This window comes from Aphelocoma coerulescens, chromosome 1, assembly GCF_041296385.1.
Source record: "Aphelocoma coerulescens isolate FSJ_1873_10779 chromosome 1, UR_Acoe_1.0, whole genome shotgun sequence".
In the NCBI taxonomy this organism is placed as follows: Eukaryota; Metazoa; Chordata; class Aves; order Passeriformes; family Corvidae; genus Aphelocoma; species Aphelocoma coerulescens.
Window position 1 is genome coordinate 94189384 of NC_091013.1, and position 20738 is coordinate 94210121.

The 20738-nt window shown below is 43.3% G+C and overlaps 2 protein-coding genes across 3 annotated transcripts; one reads left to right on the plus strand and one right to left on the minus strand.

The window, feature by feature from the left end:
* Positions 1-4229: 4229 nt before the first annotated feature.
* FAM162A (family with sequence similarity 162 member A) lies at positions 4230-12519 on the minus strand. The gene is made up of 5 exons (XM_069018986.1): positions 12369-12519; positions 11171-11308; positions 8784-8892; positions 5581-5689; positions 4230-4478 (listed from the first exon to the last, which is right to left on the minus strand). The coding sequence occupies exons 1-5, from the start codon at positions 12382-12384 to the stop codon at positions 4392-4394; spliced, it is 459 nt and encodes a 152-aa protein (XP_068875087.1). The 5' UTR covers positions 12385-12519; the 3' UTR covers positions 4230-4391.
* Positions 12520-12619: 100 nt separating this feature from the next.
* MIX23 (mitochondrial matrix import factor 23) lies at positions 12620-20714 on the plus strand. 2 transcript variants are annotated; one of them, XM_069018973.1, is made up of 5 exons: positions 12620-12740; positions 13790-13915; positions 14403-14549; positions 16837-16896; positions 20419-20714. In XM_069018973.1, the coding sequence occupies exons 1-5, from the start codon at positions 12690-12692 to the stop codon at positions 20467-20469; spliced, it is 435 nt and encodes a 144-aa protein (XP_068875074.1). In that variant the 5' UTR covers positions 12620-12689; the 3' UTR covers positions 20470-20714. The 2 variants fall into 2 exon arrangements, with proteins under 2 accessions (XP_068875074.1, XP_068875066.1); XM_069018965.1 differs by lacking the exon at positions 12620-12740 and adding an exon at positions 12911-13120.
* The last annotated feature ends 24 nt before the right edge of the window (positions 20715-20738 follow it).

A 20738-nucleotide genomic window follows, 5' to 3' on the forward strand; every position in this document is an offset into this window, starting at 1 on the left:
GCTAACTCATAGGTCTCAATGTAATTTTAAATGGTGCTTAACTGAGTGTATTTCCATCAGGATCTTCCAGCAACCAGTTCTTGGTGTTGCTTTACTTAGCTTTATTAATAGGTTGAAAAGAAACAAAATCTCTTTCTAACAAAGGCTGCAAATTAAATGGGTACAGAAGGGAGATTAGACTTGTGATTTATGAAAGGAAAAACTCACTTATACAGACTGATCAGAATTACTTGGTAAGCCAAGGGCAAGTAAACTACCTGGATTTTAACAGAGCCAAACATGTAGTGTAACATTACCCATCTAATAAATAACATTCAGGCCACATATGAAGGACTCTCTTTTGGAAGAAAAGTGCCACTGAAAGTATGAGGATCATTATACCGTATTGCTTGAACACTGCTTCCTAACACAGTTCTGGGTGGCTGTGTCCCCTGCTAGGAACACTGAAACCAGTATTCTCTGCTCTCCTGAAGGATGTGCTCAGACAGGGACCATCTCAGAGAACGCCTCTAGCTGCCACTTGTGTGAAGTTCATGCTGTGTTTTGAATGATCTATTGTCGGTTTGTGTCTAAACAGGAGGTGGCGTGGTCTCATGTAGAGGGTTGTTGAGGGAGCTGTTGGAGTTCCTGGGTTCTTCTCTTAGCTCTGTGAGACAGCATGTAATGCTAGAAAAGTGTTCTCATATTTTCTTCAAAATTGAAATCCTCTCATTGGTTTCTGTCTGCTTGTGGAGACGCAATCTAAGCACCTTCCAAAAGCCCCACAGGCTGGTAATGACAATTTATTCAATGCTTTTTGAAACATCAGTAATGAGGTAGAAGCACTGTACTGAGGTTTTAACAATGTCTGTTTTAAATGGGGTGTTGGAGAAAGGAAGATGCAGGACTGCCTGGAGTTGCTATCTAACAGTCCAGCACACAGATCTGTAATGCCATTAAAGTTGTGGTTTTGTTGGGGCAGCAAACAAGGAGCCATCATTCTTTCTGTTGGTGAATTTCCCAGTGGAACATGGCAGGCAGGGTCAGTGTCTTGGATACAAAAGATGATGGAGCAGGTTATTGAAAGCTCAGTAACTAAGCCAGGAGCAGAACTTGAGGCTCCTCGGAAGACACCACACAATCATTTGAGGCAACTGCTGCCTAGAAACTTCAGCCTGTTCTTAAATTCCTGTGTGTGTTCCTTGATGCCAACCAAATACAGGTGGTTGAAGGCCCTTTGCCTAATGTTAAAAGAAGGGAGGAAGGCAATGGCCCTGAACCCACGTGTTCTTGTACCTGCTTTTTTTTTTTTTTTTCTGTCAGCACCAAGGCTATTGAAGAACTAGATTGCACAATGTCATCCTACATGTGACAGTGCTCCTGGCAATACACTTCTCTGCTTCTCTGGGGACTTCCAGAACAGCTGTCTTACCTCTGTGCACTTCGATCTCTACGCCAGCTTAACATAAATCCCCATCTCTTCCAGTATGATTATTTTTTGCTTCTGGAAATTGGCACAACACACCATTAGTACTCTCCCATGCCAATTTTAGACATGAAGGTGTTTCTTCAGTTGCCTGAGTCTTAGTAGAGAAGTAAGCAAGACCTCTTTGTGTACTGCTATAGCTGTGTCCATAGGGCTCCTGCACATTCCACTGAGGCAGTGTTGAAGTTGTCAGGTGATTATTGCATTAGAAAGTTTCAGTTGCCTTTGGACCAGGTACAGCACTAAGGCACATGGTATTGGACTGATAAATTGGACTGTTCTGGATAAATGGGAATGGTGTTACAGACCAAGCCAAAGGGGAGAAAGAAAATGAGATACCATTTAAGGGCTTAGGATGTTGCTTCCATCATGCACTGTTGAAAGGCTTTGGGCTGAAGCTGTGAGCTGTCAGTGATCTGAGGGGTGTTAAGTTCTCCAGTCAGCTGGACTGGCTGCTTTGGCTGGAAATGTGTGCTGGTTTTGTAACCACTTTCTGTGTTCAGAAGTGCTTCTTGGAAGCCCTCACACCAGGAAGGAGGTGATTCCTTTCATTGCCTCTCTGAGAAAGATTTACATTATTTTTAGTACCCAGCTACTTGGAAAGAAAATACTGCAGTGGTTGGGAGCAAGCTGGAGACCACACAAAGCTCATTGTCTTGGGCTTTTGTTTGAGACTCGAGCCTACACAGAAGCTGAAAGAAAACACAAAGTTGGGCAGTGATGCAGAGTCTTTATGGCAGATACTGAAATGGTGGAGATACCAGGGTGACAGAAAGATACGTGGAGCTTTTGTCAAACCACTGGACCAGACTTCAGTTTTTGAATAAATGGCATAAAGCTTATAGAAATTCAAGTAAAATGAAAAACTGGTCACTGTTGCTGCTCTGAAGTGTTGCTTTCTAAATGGTATTTTGCATATTTTTATTAGAAGTTCTTTACCAGCTGGATGAGTCCAAATAGTTTTATTTCCAAAAGTAGAAGAGGTACTTGCCAGTTCTGTTCACAGAGTGCACTCAGAGGTGTGTATTGAAGGGGTGATATTTTTGAGATGCACAGTTGTAAGCTTTGCCATCACCAAGCATAAATCAAGTTTTTCTTCATAGAAACCTGAAATGCTGTCTGAAATGCACGTTCTCTTTTTTGGTGTCATTTAGTACATACATGACCACAGGCATGTAATCTGGCAAGATTTTGTTTTGGTTCCCACCTGTGTGCCTACTGGTGTGGTAAAGAACCAGAATTGTCATGGAAAATCTGTTCACATACCTGCAGTGAAATTAAACATGGCTTGGATTCAGTGCTAATTAAGTGGACAAACCTGTGGAATCCTGCTCTGCTTGACTGACAGTGTACTTATGATAATTTCCACCCAGAGAATCTGATGACAGGTCATTGTATCACCTAAAGGTTGTAAGTTCTGTGGTGGAATTGACTACACAGCTTGTCTGATGGGTTACAGCTCATTGTGGTACTCAGAAATGCAATTCATAGATGGACTGCAGCAGTTAGTGAAGATTTACCCTGCATTTTTGTAGGGCTTTTGATTATTCAGCAATACTGCTAATTTTTAGGCATACAACAAAAATAATCTCCCTCCCACTATGAGAAAGTTCACAAGATAATTCTGGCACACTGATATCTCTCTTCTGGTTTTGGAGTCCCCAGGGCCAGTCAGCAGGGCAGTGCTGGGCAGGAACATAGTTTTGAGTAGTCCTGACACTTCCAATCTACATTTTCTTCCAAATGAACTGAAAGGAAGAAGGAAAATACTTTCCCTGGTTGCTGCAGGCTGTTCAGCATGAATAGTGTGTGACTGGGCTCAATGCCAGAAATAGCACTCTTGAGGCAGGTGATCTCTAGGTGGACGTAGTATCGTGAAAGCACATTTAAACCATTTAAAAGAGCACAGTACATATAAATCTAAATGAGATTCGTAAAGAAAGAACTTAGTAGCAGAGAGGAGGAACAGACTGACTTTCTGATACTAACGTGCCTCTAAATAGTAAATCTGACAGTACAAGTTGAAGCTGTTGCTCAGTATTCCTCAAAATAGTCATCTCTGTTCCCTTAGCTTGGATGTTCTCTCATCTCACTGCCAGCTCTGGTGGGACCACTCTTAGGGTGTCAGCTGCACCACTATGGTTCTCTGGAATGCTAGTTCACTCTTCATCTCCCTCTCATTTTATTGAAGGCAGGCAGTTCTTCACAGAAGGTTATCCCTCACTTAAACAAATAGAGTCAGAATAGTAGGACCTACAACAGGGAAGCAGGCTTTTTAATAACTTAGGATCCTTTTGCTGATGTTATTGTCTGACTTGCATTAACTCTTGGCTCAAGGGCTCCCTTAATAATTGTTCTGTCTTGCACAAAGAAGAACATGTGGATTATTTGAAGTAGCCAGTACCAGTACAGAATACATACAGTTCCATTCTTGCTGAGGGGACCTGAAATAGCCAGTGATAGTGGATGACTGGCCAGTGAAGGGATTTTGTTTGTACAAGCATGGATGTACAAGTGGACACCAAGTGGACTGTCCTTTTGTGTTACAGTGACCTTTCTGTAAGGGGTAAGTAAGAACATGAGACTTCACGCAGGGGCTTGGTACCAAGAATGCAGGTGCAGGTCCTGCAGTAGTTCAAAAGATGCTTGGTCTGGTGCACAGCATGTGGGAAACAATTACATTGCTTATTCAGTGTGCTCATGTGTCCTGTCCCACTAACCAGGAAGAGTTTGGAAGAAAGGGGCAGTTATTAGGAAAAGAAAATAGGTATTTCTGGTTTTATTGATTACAGGACAACGTATTCATTCTTTCTTGAACATGGGTGTACAGAACTAACAGACAAGAAAGATGTGACTATATCCTCCTCTCAGTGCTGAAAAGGACTTCACTTTTTTATCCCAGTCCTTGGTCTCTTCCTTTTTTCCTCTAAGGTTTAGCAGATGTGCTTTCCATTCTCCACTGGGCTTTCTTCTCCAAGTTTATGTTCGTAAGAGATTCATGTCTTTTCATAGCCTACAACATGATAAGATCATCAGTTATCACCTGAAGGACCACAGAGTTGAAACATGAATCAATAACTTACAGAATACCTGGCCTGTCCTTACCAAGGCACAGTTCTGTCAGTTTTAATGCCAGGAAGCCAAGAGGGTTAAAATAAAATATTGAGAGATTATTTTGGCTGAAAGTAAATTACTTCTCTGGGAATAAATTAAACCCTTTTGTCAAGGCACTTGCAGATAAATAATGACCAGAAGCACAGAATGTAATACTGATCTGATTTTCACAAGACAGAGTTACTAGAAACAAATCAAAAGTTAAACAATCACAGATTCACAGAATATTTTGACATGGAAGGGACCCAGACAGATCATCAATTCCAACTCTTCAGTCAATGGCCCACGGGGCAATCATCCTTGGCATTATTAGCACCATTCTCTGGCCACCTGAGCTCATCTCAGGAAACACAAACAATTCCAGCTGCTTTGAAAACAAGGATTCCAAAGTAACTGTCCTCTCTTCCTGGTGTTTGCATTCATACTACTCCAGTACAGAGGAAAATGCTCTGGCAACCATCAGTGTTTGATCTCTGCTGTTAAACCAGGAAAAATCCTTCCACTGTTTCATTTCAGAGTGCTGCATCCTTTTCATTCTAGTAGACAAATCCTGACAGAAATGTCAGGTGACATTCAGTAGCTCACAGTGCTGGGGTTAAGACTGTCACTCCTTCTAAGGTTTCTCTAGAACACTTTGCAGTCCATAGAAAGAAGACCTGAACATTGTCATCAGAAGAAAGGCTTCAGAGAAAGGCAGCATAACAAATAAGGTTCTTCTGCCATGCAAATGCTTTATGCTCAGGGTTTTTTGTTTGTTTTTTTTTTAAAAGAAGTATCTTAACAGTGCCATCATCCTTTTCTGATGGGAATTAGTCAATGAGGGTCACTTCTGGGGAACCAGGAGGACTTGTTAAAATTTTGTTCAGTGATAAAGTGACAAAAAACCCAAACCAAACAAAAACCCAAACCCTCAAAGCAAGAGAGGAATAAAAATCCATGGAGGAACTGAGAAATTTATATGAAGATTTACTTGCCCTCATCAGCCCAAATTCCGTGCTTACCTGCTTCCCTCTGACCACCATGATGATGCATCCCAGTATTGTCAAGGCAATCATGACATAGCTGAACTTCACACGCAGCGTGGTCTTTGCTGCTCTCACTGTTTCAATCCTCGAGAAAGAATAAAAGAACAGACTCATTATCAGAGACCCAAATACTTCACTTGGCTAATTATTTAATTTCTCCTAGGATGCTGTCTCAGTAGTTTGTAAAATGCTAAAAGTTTTACAGGAATAGGAGACGCTGATCCCTAAGTACCTTGGGAGATACTTGGTCACAAAGACATTCCTCTCAAAGCTGGAAACAAACCCAGCTTTAAACTTTGGTTACTCAGCTGTTAAAATACTGCCTTTGCTGACCACTTGACTGCCATGCAAAGGAGGAAGGCTGCAGTATTTAAGTACTGGAAAAAGAGAGGGATGGTTTTACTAATGCAGTATTTTTCTTACTGTCAGCTCCTTCTGTGCTCACTACCACCTTCCAATACTTGCAAAGTCAGGGAGAACTCATCCTTATTATAACTGTGAGGTATTTAACATTGTAAAACATGCATTTTTCTCTCAATAGCAGAAGCATGGTAAAACCCAAAATACGGTGTTTTAACAGTTGAGAGTTCCTTGAGCAGAGGGAAGCATTATCACAGCTTTGCAATTTCTTCTGCCTGAACTTCAAAATGGTTTCATTTATGATGCAGTCTTATTTTCCAGCAAGGTGTTTCCTCTGCTACAGGACTTGACAGTGCTATAGGTGACACACAGGCTGCTGAATGCAGCACTGCTGAGAAGTTCTGAAGAGAACTTGGTAAAAAACCAGTGGTTCCCACTCCTGCTGGAGTAAATAGTCTTAAAGTGACCTGCTTTCCTGAGAAGCTAAGGAGGTGTGGAGGATCGTCAGCTTTCCAACATCAGCTTTGGACAGAGGAACTCTTTAAATTTTTTTTAACTTTTTTTTAATTCCAGGGGGCTTACCTAGCCACACCAGTAGCTGTACTACCCTTTTGGGAAACCTGTTGCCTATTGTGCTGTTGTCTTTTAAAAACCAGAAGTCTTCCACTGGAAGAGTAGCAGTTACTAACACCTTCCAGCTGTACATGTGAAGAGTAAAAAGCAAATCATTTATTTTGAGTTAAACTCTGAAGGTCATTCTACTCAAATGCCATCTTGGTTACAGCAGATTTCAAGTCTGTGTTAGAGAGAACAATGCAAGAAGGGCCAGTGAAACATTAATGCTTTTTAGAAGTGCTTTCCACAATAACCAAAGACCTACACCCTGTATATTTAACTCTCCTTGCAGAACAGAGCAGATGGCTCCCTTCTCAAGGAGGTCTGATATTCTCACTGATTACATTTGGCACATGATAAAATTCCAGAAGACTAGAAAAGCACCAACATTGTGTGATGGAAAGGATAAAAGGCAAACGAGGTTAATTATACCCCAAAACTAACATGGAAAATGAATTCAATGGAACTGGGAAATTAGTACTGAACATAAACATGAGTGAATATGGAATATTTTACTAAATTTTGACCCTTATATTTGGAAGAAAAAAAAAGATACTTAAGGATCCATGATAGTTCAGTGTGGTAAATCACACAGGACCTGAGAGCTGAGAAGTTTTGTTCTTGTTTTTGTCAGAATATTGATTTGAGTACAAGATTTCTGATCATAGGGAATAAACACATCCATCCAAATGAACTAATGGTTAATTTTAGCATCCAGGTTATTTGCTTCTGCTAATAATCTGCAGTGAAAGCCTTGAGTGCAGGCTGCAATTAAGCTGAAATGCACAGTAGTAGGATTAAAAAAAGTTTGCTAGTTAATTTTGGGAATACCTTAGATGTGTTAAGAATTTACAAGAGCAAAAGGTAGATACCATATCTGAACAAAACTTGCATTTTAAATCAATTCAGTAGCTAAGTTTAACATTTGTTTAATAAATAGGTTGCTTCACCACATTTTACAAGATTACTGAGTTATATCACAAGCCCTTAAAACCCACAATTAATCTCAGATTAATTAATCTCAGAACATGAAAACAAGTTTTTGTGCTTTTATAGTTCTCAATTGTCTTCTCAGATTTGGCTGAATTACTTGTCTAAATAAAAAGAATTCCCTTTGCACTTGCAAAAATGGTCAGCTTTTATCAGAAGTTGGTTTGTCCTTTCAATAAACTACTGAAATCAATCACTCTTGCTAACGCTGTTTTCTTAAACACACTCATAACAAGTGCTTGGTATGCAAATATATATGAATAATAATTTACTCCTGTATGTATTTCAAATGTAATTTTAAGAGAAATTATTCAATACAGAATTGAAGGATTCCACTTAAACAGGATTCATTCATTGTGATACATTTAAATACAGGGGTGGATTTTCAATTCCCACGTGGTGCATCCAGACAAACAAAATATTTAGAGGGCAGCTACGTCATTTTCTTACTCAAGTAGTGCAAGATTTACTGTTTCTTTTTAATTTAAATAAATACATGTATTTAAAAGCATTATGGGCATGTTTTAAAAGAGAACTATACTACCACTGGGAATGTTTTTTAAATGGATAGTTGTCTATTGTTCATAAGTTTGATCTTTATTTTTCATGTGCAAACCAGAATATCCAGTTTTATTTTCTACTTTTCACACTGGACAAAGCTTTGACATTTGGACTCAGCAGCAACAGGGAAATTTTGACTATATCTGGTTAGGGAGTCTTTACATTGTTTGTCAGTTTAAATTCCAGCTGTAAAGAAGTTGGCCTGTGTCCTTTAGGTATTCATTAATAAGTATTTCATATGAGTTTCAGTTATTTTATAGCTGTATATATGAAAGTTTCCCACAGCAGGAGACTGACATATAATGAAAAACACTAGAAAAAGCTCACACTAATGTTTGAATAAAGCTTTCTAGTTGTGAGAGAAGAGTAAAAATGAACTGATCTGCCACGTTTTTGTAATGAAACAACAGATAAATATGGGTCATCCCTTTGCAAAAAAAAAAAGGGGGGAAAAAAAATCAAGAGGGACACATTATCTTAGCACAAGAGAATTGCTCAGGTCATTTCATCTACAAGGATGATACACCAAACACAGCAGGGTAAGATTTTTCAGCTGTGCAAACCCATGCTTTTTTAGAAAAGTTATTCTGGAGTTGCATTCAAGTTACTTATTTCTGCACAAAGTCTTTTACAGCTTCAAAACCGACACTTACGAGACAGTCTCTGGTATATCCTCTGGCTTTTTGAAATGGCCTGCCCACAACAAAAACCTTCTCTCCCAATCTGTAGGCTTGTATCCAGGCACCCCCGAAGCAGCTCGACCTAAAAACCCCCAACAAAACGCACAAACAAAAACAAAACAACAAAACACCACCAAAAACACGAGTCAGAGAGGCTGGATGGCCAGGGCTGTAACAAAACCAGTCAGGGCGAGCAATGCAGAACTCTAAATATGATTGCTGGAGTTGGTTAGAGAATGAGAACTGTACCACAGATTAACAAATGTGTAAATGTAGATTCAAATGAAGCCGTGTAAGGAAGACCAAATCCTTCCCAAAACCTCTGTATCTGCAGGTCTATATATGCAGAAGCTGCTCCAGTGTCTAGGCATCCTAAGGTGCTGTTTTTCTATTTCATTTAAATAGGGCTAAAAAAAAATAAATGGAACAGCAATAGAAAAGCCAATATAACATCACAGAATGTTAACTTTTTCAGGCAGTGTAAGATTTTATCTGAAGGTATAAATAAACAGATGACCGTAGGCAAAGATTAGACACATAATTTCAGCTCAGTCTTTTAAACTCCATATACAAAATATTCATAATGTAACAGGGGAAGCTTTTCATATATAACATCCCATTAAAATCTAGCAAAGTGCAGAGATAGACAGCTTCTTCCTTTTTTCTTTCAAACAACGGGCACTATCCTGTATGGCTGTGTTCTCCCTCATGGATTCACGAATTATCTAGGACGTGGGGTGGATGCACAGTTTTGCTGACAATGCCAGGTTATTCAAAGACATAAAGAAGAGGGCTGAGCCCAAAATGCTGCGGGCTTCAGAAGCCAGAGTCAATGAATTGGCCTGGGAACTCCCTAGTATATAAACAGGAAGCAATTCCAGTTCACACACAAATGGGAGACTCTACCCTCACTGTCATTAATCATTACCTAAGCCTGAGCAAGGCCTCGGGGTTTCACAGTGGTTTTGGCAAAATGTTCAGTAACAGAAAGGAAAAGAGCGTAGCCACCAATGATCAGAGGCACAGACAAGCACAACAGCATTACTGTGCCTCTGTGCAAAACTGTGACTCCAGCATTTGGAAAAGCATGGGAAATACTTAGAGGGAGCTGAAAAAGAACAGGCACAGAGAACACTGGTAAGGACAGCCACAGGTATGGAATGGTCACCGTGTAAGAAGCAGTGTCACAGACTGAGACACTTTGGCGTGGAAAAGCAGTGACTGAAGCTCTCTTCAGCCCAACAAAGCACTCTAAGAGACTTTGGGAGTGTGGGTTATAATGAGGTCCTGTTTTGGAAGGGGTACTGAATAAAGGAAAACCAGATTATAAAACAGTGCACATCGGGTTAAAAAACCCACCAGACTGTACTGGCTCTCTCACAGCTGAGGAATTTGGTCTCAGCTGAGGAATACTGGCCTCCTCAGCTGAGGAATTTCTTCTCAGAGAAGAAATTCTTAAGAGATTTTTAGCATCCACATTAGAGAATGTGGATGCTAAAAATACATCCAGCTTCAAGAAACTGGGCAAACTTGTGGGGGAAAAAAAAAATACAGTGAGGACTATTAAACACCAAGATGCCACCTCTGGCACAGTGGTATAGAGGAGCCCTCTTCCTATTCTCTTCCTTAGGTTCTCGCTGTAGGTCACCATTCCCACTTGTCTTCACAAAAATTAAGGGACTTCCTTTACCGGCCCCTGCTGGAGACAGCAGACTTTTAAGGACACCTTTTGTCCCAGTACAGCTGAATTCTGTTTTTAACACAGAATTATGCCAAATGCTTCACATCTGTGTGCTCCTTTTCTCCTGCACGGGTGGGCCATAAGAAACCTGCGACACAGGGAGCAGAGTAACTGTCCCATATATAGTGAAAAAATGTTTCATGACCTCAGCTTTCCCTGGCCAGCTCCACCTTAAACATGAACCAATTCAGACTCTTTCCTTCAGGGCACGTTCAATTTTTGGAACAGTTGGAGCTGGCTGCACTCTGAAAAACTGCAAAAGTCTTTTAGCTCACACAACATTCCTAAACGTGAATAGTTCACAGGGGGCTGAACAGGCAGTTCCAGAGCACAGCTGAAGAGCCTCAGTGTAGGAGTGTACGCCAGATAAGGTCCTGGTGATCTGCTACAAAGTGAAAGCTGTGTGACCATCACAAGCAGAAATATTGACCCCTGGCTTTGTCAGAAAACAAGACTTTACTAAATTGAATGCTCCATTTTTCAGTCTAGAGATCAGAACTTGCTCTCACAAAATCATATGAACATCTATGTCAGCTAAATTCCTGTTTGATAACTGCAGCATGGATATGTGAGTATTTCGTAGCAGGAAACATTCCAGGATCTTATCAAAGACTCTTACTCTTTGACTGAAGGTCTTGCTGGGGTTTAATGCACAGCCTTCTGCTTATCTTCGGGTCCACTCCCTCAGTCATCCTCAGAATATTTCTTCTGAGCAGTTCTGAGGGAATATTTCTTCCCAGCAGTTTAACAGCCCTGTCTGGAAGAGAAAGCAGAGGAAGCAAGGAGGCCAAATTTAACTCAGAGTAGTAGAAAGTGGGAATACCAGCTTTTCAATGGAAGCATTCAGGGCTTTTTTTAACACAAGAGGAAAACAAGAAAGAAAACTGATAGGTACAAATGTAATATTAAACAAGAAGTACCAGATTTAGTTGTAACAGCTTACTAAAGAAATTAAAACTTGTCTATAAGCTATGCCTTGGGCTTGCTCATTAACCTTATGTAGAAAAATGTCAATGCAATTAAATTCATTTAGGAAAAAAAAAAAAAAAGAATATAAGATAACATCCCACCAGCAATTTCTAAAACACATTACATATCACAATTTCCAGGAACTCATCTATACCTATGCTTTGGATGGTGCTGTTTCAAGGACCCCACACCAGCATTCTACCAATCTTGTCACATCCCAAAAGCATTGACAGAGTCAAGGGAAAAGCCAAAAAAGCAGAATCTTTCAGCACTGAGAGGCAACTACTTTGTAGTGCATTAGAAAAGGCCAGGGCACCTTATATACGAAAGCATACTTTAAAGGAGGCACTTCTAATGTGTTAATTAATAAAATAGAAAAAATCTGGAAAAAAAACCAAGAAAACAAGCAAACTAACTCTGAAAGGCAAATAGGGCACTTTAAAAAACATAAAATGAGTTCTTTTTTTCCTTCATTATGCTCTCTGAAGGTGTCTCTCCTAAGGCCCTTTACTTTCGAGGTATAACACACTGCCGCTCTGAAAAACCAGTAATTTACATTTACAGGCGTCGCCTCCAACGAAACCGGACTCCGTTCAAGCTCTTCAGAGAAAAGTGGGCACAGCCCCACTCCTGTCATTGTTTTTAAGGCCAGTCTATCAGATACGGCCCCTCACGCTCGGCTTCACCCCCGCCACAGCGCCGGCCGGGGCCACCCCGCCCGGGGCCCGGCCCCTCGGGGTCCCGGGGAGAAGGCGAACGGGCGGCAGCTCCGGCCGGGCCCGGCTCCGGAGCTCGGTCACTCCCTCCCTCCCTCCCTCCCTGCCTGCCTCCCTCCCTCCCTCACTCACCGGCGCGGCCCCACATGGCGCTGCCTCGGCCCTGCTCGGCGCCCTCAATGTCACCGCTGGGCCCCGCCCCGGGCCCGCGATTGGAGGGAGCCGCGCCGCGGGACGCTCGGGGCAGCCGGGACCGCCTCCGGTGGGGGCGATCGAAGCTCTCCCAGCAGCTGGAGGAGGCGAAGGGGCCGCGAAGCCGCTGCCGGTGGAGATGCCCGTCCGCGGGCCGCTGCGCCGGGGGCCGCGCTCCGGCGGGTCCCGCCCCGCTCCGCCCCGCGCGTCATCCCGGCTCCCCGCCGGATTGGGCGCCGCCGCGCCCTCGGCCGATCCAGGATGGCGGCGCCCAGCGGAGCCGCGGGCTGCGAGGACTTCGCCGAGTTCCAGGTAACCCGCGCGGGGCGGGCGGGGACGGGCCGGGCCGGGCCGGGCGCTGCCTCCGCCGCCGCCTCCTCCCCGCTCCGGCGCCCCGCGCGCTCCCGCCGCCTCCCGGCGCACGGCCCCGCGGGAGCGCGTGCCCCGCGCGCGAGGTCACCCCGCGCCTCGCGGCCGGCGGGATGCGGCGGGAAGGGAGCAGGGTCCGGCCTTCCCCCGCCCCCCTTCCCTCATCCCTCCGGCAGGAGCGGGGCCGGGTTTCTCCCCTTCCCCACGGGTCCTTTTCCCGGGACGGAGCGCTCGCGGCGCGGGAGCCCCCGCGGGCGGCGGGAGCTCCGTGGGCACCTCCGCGGCGTTTAACGGAGCGTGAAGTGCCACCCGTGTCTTCAGCCGTGCGAGCAGGGCCCAGGCCGGCGGGGCGGGGGGAACCGGCCTGTTCCTCGAACACAGAATCCCAGAATATCCTGGGTAGGAAGGGACCCTCAGGAATCATCGAGTCCAGCTCCTGACCTGGCACAGGACGCCCCAAGGGTCACACTGTGTGCCTGACAGCGTTGTCCAAACACATCTTGAACTTTGTCAGGCTTGGTGCTGTGACCACTTCCCTGAGGAGCCTGTTCCAGTGCCCAACCACCCTCTGGGTGAAAAACTTTTTCCTGTGTTCCAACCTAAACCTCCCTCAGCTCAGCTTCACGCCCCCTGGAATGGTGGGGTGTTTTATTTAAAGTTTGCCGTTTTGGTGCAGGTTGTGCCCAGTTTCCCATCTGGAAACGGGGGTGGGGACTTGGGCAGGGGCTCTTCAGCCTGTCCATGCTGCCTGCAGGGCCTGGGGACTTCAGGGGACATCGGTTATTCGCCCCTGCTCTGGCCTTTGCTGCCAGGGAAACTCCGTGGTTTGCAGCACATACTCCTGCATGTGGGATTGTTCCTTTGGTGTGTTTCTACTCTTTGTAAGGAATCCTGTTAAGTTTCTATTAAAACACTTAACTATGCAAATTTTTTTGTAGTAGGCTTTTCTCATAGATATAACTGAGTATCTCTCTCTCTGTTTTTTAATACAGGAGCTGCTCAGGGTGATGAGGACGATCGATGATAGAATTGTCCATGAATTAAACACTACAATTCCAACAGCTTCCTTTGTGGGGAAAGTTGATCCTGGCCAGACGTGTAAAGAGCTGTATCAGTCTGTGAGTGCACACGCCTTCCACTTCCAGCTCCCTTCCTGCTGCTTTCTCATGTGCAGTGGCCAGTAAAGCATCCTCAGTGTCTGAGGAAAACTGCCTTGGTAGATCCTGCTTTGTGTATTCCTAACTGTCCTGCTCAACATCTCCACACACATGTATGTAACAGCTGCTTCAGTTTAAAACCATGCTGGGAAATTCTTTGTTCTGCAATACTGATCCTTTGAGGATCTTTTAAAAAGGATGCTTGCTTTTCCTACTGCTGTGCAAGGCTCCTTCTCATGTCTACCTTTGACTTTTGATCAACTTGGTAAGAACAAGAACCACAGAATAGTCTGAGTTGGGAGTAGCTGCTGCTCAAAGCAGTGTTGTTTCCTACATGTGGATTATGAATTCCAATACCATGACTTTAGAAAGTGTTTCTTTAAACTTGTAACTCAGAACTTTCTATTCCCTGATGAGTCACTGTGACTTTCTTTCTTTCCCCACTTAGCTGATGGATGCTCACACCAGTAGAGAAAGAATCATCAAAAACTGCATCTCTCAGACTTCTACTGTAGTGAAAACTCTCAAAGAAGAGAGGGAAAAGGCCCATGAAGATGCAGCATTATTAAAGCAACTCAGGAAAGAGCAGACAAAGGTGAGTGGTGGAGGCTTCTAGACATCACTTCTAGAGGAAGAAGACGGTATCTTTCCCAAATGGAAGGACCTGTGTGATGGAGAGAACCCAAAGTGGATCCTGAGTCAAGCAGTCTTTTTTCCAAGGTTCTTGTTGGGTCTTGTGAGAACTATTATCCCAAGGCCTCAAGGCAGAGAGCTGCTTTTATCCTGCAAGTGGAGCATTTTCTGAGATTCTTTTGCACAAATGCCATAGAAAAACACATGTTCTTCTCCATGGTGGATTCTAACCTTCACTGACTGACACCACTGAGGCACAGCTTAACTTTTCCTGTCCTCTACAAGATACTCCCGGGCAACCTTGAATTCCACTTACACCACTTCTTTGCTGTTTGGTATTTCTTGGATTAATATTTGGAGTACCTTGTGATGGTGTGAGAGAAACTTCTGGGTTTGCCTACGGAATTCTAATGTGCAAATGCCCTCTCAACCTTCTGGCCTCTGGGTGGAAAGTGTACTTTACCAGAGGTGACCAGAGGTGATTGAGTATCAGAAATGGAGAAAGGAACCCCACTGAAGCTCTCACCCCAATTCCAGGGCCCCTTTGTAAGGAAAAGGATACTGAGAGAACTGTGTGGCAGTGAGTGGTTTTATTCTTAAAGCCTCACTTACTGAACTGCTAACAAGGATGGATATTAGTTTGGAAAACTAAAATGGTAGCTTAATATTTTCTACAAATTTTGTTAGCAGAGCCAATTCTTTAAATCATTTAGTTACTGAGCCCAAAGCTTCTCACTGAAAGCACTGGGAGGGTCACTATGATAGTGTTTTATGATTGGAGGTAGCTTCAAATGTTAAAAGCAATTCATGATTTAGAAACGTCTCAGGAATTTTTTATGAGATCACCTCAGATTTGTACTTGGACCTTATGAGGTGTGATCCCCCTGCCTTTTTTTTGGCTCTCCATGAGAGGTGTGTTTTTTCTACAAGTTGGAAATGCTATCTTGACAGAACACATCCTAGTTTTAAGACTGAGAATTTCAAATATCTATTCAGTTGGTTGCAATACAGATCTCTTTTCCCTTGTTATATGTGTTTCTCTCATCCTGCTTATTGTACAAATTGGAGGACTTTATGCAAAATTATTACTTCTGGGGCATTGAATGGGAGAACTTGGAGTAACAGTTTCTTTGAAAGATCCTCTGAGTGTTTATTTTATAGAGACTTATCCTGGTCATCCAGTCACTCTGTGGATGCTGGATTGTTATTTCAAACAGTTTGAAGTCCTGTTGAGTTGGGGAAAGTCCATCCAACAACTGTAGCAACTCTGTGTGCCTGGATATCTTACTTGGAAAGTTTTTTGTGGGATTGCTGTCTTGGCTTGCACTTGTTCACCAGGCCCCTAATTGGAACCATGTATTGAAAATGGATAAACTCTGACTCTCAGTCTGTTGTGTTAAAGACTCCAACAAGAATACATCCTAAATATGGGGGGAAATCGCCGATGATTCTTGTATTTCCTACTATTGCTTCAGGACCAAATTACCTGAACACAACTGCCACACCTGCCCCTTGGGGTTTCTAATAGGTGTGAAAAGATTCTAACCCTTCTCATGGGTCAAGTGCTCAACAACTGTGTATTGTGGTAGTTCTTGCCAGAGCTTTTGCATCTGTGTAGAGCTGATTTATTCTGCAGTTATGACATAAAATATGAACTGGTTCAGACAGCACGAGCACACGTGATCGGACTGCAGACCCCTTTTGGTCAGTGCACTGAATAGATGGCAAATGAAGCAGAGAGGGTCTGGTCATAACCTTAGTTTTAAATCCAGAATCCTAGCTGGGTTCCTAGCTTTGCTGCCAGCTCCGTGTATGACTCTCATAATGCAAGAGTGGCAACTCGAGGCTGCAGAGCCTTCCCCAGCCCTGGCATTCTCTGTGCTGAGTGCTTGAATTAGGTGCAGTTATTTATGCCTGTGAAGCCATCAATGTTAATCAGTTAATTGCTAGCAAATCTTGCTGGGCAGTAGTTAGGAATAGAGCACGAGTGACCAGGATCTACTGCCAGGCTTGCTTTGCCAGTCTGCCTTCACTGTGCCCTTGCAGACTTGTGTGTGCCCCAAGCACCATCTGACTGGAAGGGCCAGGCTCCCAGGGTGATTACACATCGTGCCCTTTGGTTTGCACCATCAGAGGAGGTGTGCACCTGGTGCTGGGGTTGGGAGCTGGAAAGTTGCAATGGTGGTAAATACTGAAGGCTGCAGGGAGACCTGTTTGACAATAACCTCTTTATCTGTTACTTTCTGCAGTTGAAATTGATGCAGTCGGAGCTCAATGTTGAAGAAGTGGTAAACGACAGAAGCTGGAAGGTACTCAGTCATTTAACAGTGATGATGTTCTGTCCCAACAGACAGTCCTGCACTCCAGGTGTGGGACTGGTGCTTTATGAAGCAGGTTAACTAGAAATTGGTGAGGGCAGTGCTGGGGCAAATGCTTCAAGTCAGTCATTTTCCCAGTTCTGATGCAGAGATCAAAGCTTTTCAGTTGCACTGCCAAGGGAAGAAAAGCATCTGATTTTGAGGGGAGAAAGGACTGTGGATTATTCTCTATGTCACTTTTTCCCCCTTGCCCAGTGGCTGAGGACTTTGTAGGCTTTTCTGTGGTGACTTCTCTGAGAAGCTTTGCAGGGCATCAGAGAGGTGGGTCTTTCACATTTGCCTGTATCTGGTGCTGATCACAACTCTGAGCAGAGCCCAGGGGAGGGTACAGCTGTAGAAGATGAACTTTTCCTGATGGAGTTTCTTCAGGCCTGAACCGACACTCCCTGGTGCAAAGGGCAGCCTTGCCGTTGCTCTCCTGTGTCAGCAGAGGGTGCAGGTCACCCTCTGGATTGATGGCCCCGATGTCTACCTGGTGATTTTAACACTGAGTTTAAATTCTGAAGTGGCTGTATTGTGTCACTGCAGCATCTCACATCTGGCATCCTCTTCTGGTTTGGTGTAGCTTTTCAGAGTTTTCAGTATGGCAGAGAGAACCTCTTTCCCTCTCTAAATGCAAAAAGAATTTTGGCAAATAGCTAGTACTAGCTGCACCTTCCTTTTTAATCCCAGCTTCATGATTTTAGTCCCCTAGATTGTACCAGTGTAAAACCAATACAGCTTTAAGTCTTGGGTGTTTTTCAGTAACCTCAGTGCAGGCTGATGAAATTAGCATTTACACAGTTTTCCTCATATGCTGTGCCATCAGTACACCTCTGTACTGTTCCAAAAAGCTAAGCATGCACTTCAGTTTAATTTTAAACCTGCTCAGATCTGGTTAAGCAATGACACAGCCTTAACAACACTGTGCTGCAGGTCACTAGGGGCAAATATTTTATGGCAACACTGCTATAGGGGAACAGACAGCCCCCACCCTAATATTCATTCTGAAGCACCAGATTTAGTGATCCCAGGGGTTTCTTGTAGCTGCATTAAGCTGTTACTGGTGACAGAACTGTCTAATTTTTCATGAAGATGGAGAGTTTATAAACAGTGAGGTATGCGTAGTGCAGGGGTACTTTAGCCTGCTAGTGTGTTCCTCAGCCAGTGTTCAGGGTGGGGCTTGAAGAGATAAATATTTCTGGGTTTTATCTCCAGCTCTGTTATACTGTGCTCTGAATATACACATAAATGGCTCATTTAGCTGCCTGTGAAAATGCCACTAATGGAATTAGAACCAGTCATGGTTGCAGACCAAATGCAATATGTTACATGGAAGTGATTATTGGTGTGCAGGCTGGTGTTTTACTCTTTCAGACTTGTGGTTGGAAAGTACACCTGTGTATTTCCATTGACCCTAAACAACTGAAAACTGATTGGAAAAATCTGATTAGGAAACAGTTTTTGAAACACTGGCTGACTGTAGCAATAGTGGCATACAGAAGGATGCTACTTTATAGAAATGCATGCAGTGGAATTTGGATGATACCAAAAAAGAATTGATTTTCAAACAAGACACTTGCATTAGTCTCTGTCCAGCACCTCCACATTGGAGTTTATTGTTGGAGTGGTTTGTACAAATATGTAAAAGCCAGCAAAATTAAACTTCTGCATAATAACATGAATGTTAAGGTTTCTCAGACCTTGCTTTTCCTGAAAAATATCTGAAAAATGAGAACAGCACTTCAGAGGTAGACCAATGGAGTTAAGTAGCCTGAGTAACTTGAGATCTGTGATTCAATTATCCTAAAAGTAGGAGGCAGTGTTAGTAAGACTGCAGTGTTCATCTTCCTTCCATAGGTTGTGGAGTTACTGTTAAAGACACTTTAAAAGTTTGCATGATAGCAAGCAAGCTGGTGTGTTGTTTGATGCTAGAGACCCTTGTGGTGCTTTAGAGAGTATTTCCAGCACCCTTTTAGACATACATGCATTAAAGTGTCATTAACAGACAATGGACAAAAAATGGTGCAATTTGTTTAGTACTAAAATGTTTCTGAATTGGAACCCCCTGTTGCTCTTAATTTCTACAGTTCTCTCCTATCAGTGATCTCAAACCTTTACCTCATCTGAACCCTTCCAGAGGTGTCTAGTCCATATGGTAACATAATGGCAGCACAATTTCTATGTGTGAAAGAAACTATATCACAGCTTTTGTTTTCTGCAGTATGAAGCAGTTTGTAATACATGTCTGTTTCTTTTAAATTTGAAAGGAACTTGAAAATTACTCCAAAATTGTTGAGAACCAATGCTGTAACTAATGCATGCTCCAAGCTTTGCTTTTGCTGAAATTGCCATAGGTTCTGAACTGTGAATAAGAAAATCAGCTGTAGAAGATTCTAGGAAGATAGAGCTTGAAATAGTGTATTTATATAAAGTGTTGGATAACTTCCCCAAAATTACAAGTCCACTCACTTTGCACATAAAGCCAATTGGAGAGTTCGCCAAACTTCATATCCTGATGATCACAGGCACTTGGGTCTGCCAAATCCCTGGACAGCTTGGCAAAATATGCTCTTGTGGGAATGCTGGTGGGACAACCAACACCTGCCAGAGCCTCAGCTTGGTGTTGGGTGGTGCTTGTGTCACTTTCAGGACTTGTGCTGGAAGAGTTTGGATAAAAACTGACAGATAACAAGATGGCTTGTGAAGAGCACCTGCAGGCTTGGTGGGAGCCTGTGTGTTTTGCTTTGGATTCAGACTGCCTTACTTTAAATAGTCACGTTTACTGGCCCTCCTCAGGGCAGGCCGGCAGCAGTTCAGGCTAAATATACACAATCCTCAGTATCCAGTTCTGTAGGCTAAATATTACCCAAAGGAGGTGCCAGAGGTGAGTGAGGCAGGAGTGGTGTGCCCTTTGCAGGGCATGCTGGTAGCATTGGCAAAGGCAGGCAGATCATTGGAAGTGTGCACGTGGCTTGCAGGAGCCCTTGCCCCTCTTCTTGGCTGTCATGACAATCTAAAATGTGCCTGCTCAGGAAAAACAGGAATGCAGCACCCAAATTTGAATGCCAGAGTGAATCTGACAGAACACAACCATTCAGGAGCCTTCCACTGATTATTTCCCTCCCTTTTAAAAACAAAAATTTTTGATGATAACATCATCAAAATGATGTTTAAAAACACCATTTTTGATGATAGCAGGCTGCCAGGATTAAGAGCCTCCATTATCTGAGGGAGAACACTTAGTGCTGTGCAGTGTCCCAGAATTAGGCTGCAGACTCTGGATTTACTAAAGCCAGGAGAGAAGGTGAATGGAGATGGATGTCTTAGTAAGTGCCATTTATTGACACCTCAGAGCTGGGCAGCTTGAGATGGGTGCTGCATGAAGAAGTAGTTGCCTGAACTGTCTGTGAAGTTCTGCTCATTTCCTGGGTGGGGCTGATTCACTTTTGCTCTTCTGTTTTGGTGTCTCAGGTATTTAACGAGCGGTGCCGAATTCACTACAAGCCTCCGAAGAGTCAATGATGATGTGGGGTATTTTCCATCAAGGTGGTCCATAACTGTGAGAGCCAAACTGGAAAGAGACCTTGGGTGAGCTGAACTGGGACCCTCCAGAACCAGTAGAACCCAGTCTTGTTTTGTTTTGGACCTACTTAGCTGAATTCTCAATCTTGAAATGATTCTCCTGTAATTAAGAGAAAACAATTCATCTTTTGTACAAAATATGTGAACAAATGAGTTTTATAGTATTAAAACAATTTTCAAATGCAATGCAAAACTGGCATCTTTCTTGA

Bases quoted from the DNA above. Each gene is read 5' to 3' on its own strand.
- MIX23 (XM_069018965.1), top strand. From the start codon at position 12,911: ATGCGGCGGGAAGGGAGCAGGGTCCGGCCTTCCCCCGCCCCCCTTCCC. The intron at 13,121-13,789 runs GTGCGAGCAGGG...TTTTTAATACAG, and splicing joins TGCCACCCGTGTCTTCAGCC to GAGCTGCTCAGGGTGATGAG. The intron at 13,916-14,402 runs GTGAGTGCACAC...TTCCCCACTTAG, and splicing joins GTAAAGAGCTGTATCAGTCT to CTGATGGATGCTCACACCAG.
- FAM162A (XM_069018986.1), bottom strand. The intron at 8,893-11,170 runs GTAAGAGTCTTT...GGGGGTTTTTAG, and splicing joins GCAAGACCTTCAGTCAAAGA to GTCGAGCTGCTTCGGGGGTG. The intron at 5,690-8,783 runs GTAAGTGTCGGT...TTCTTTCTCGAG, and splicing joins GATATACCAGAGACTGTCTC to GATTGAAACAGTGAGAGCAG.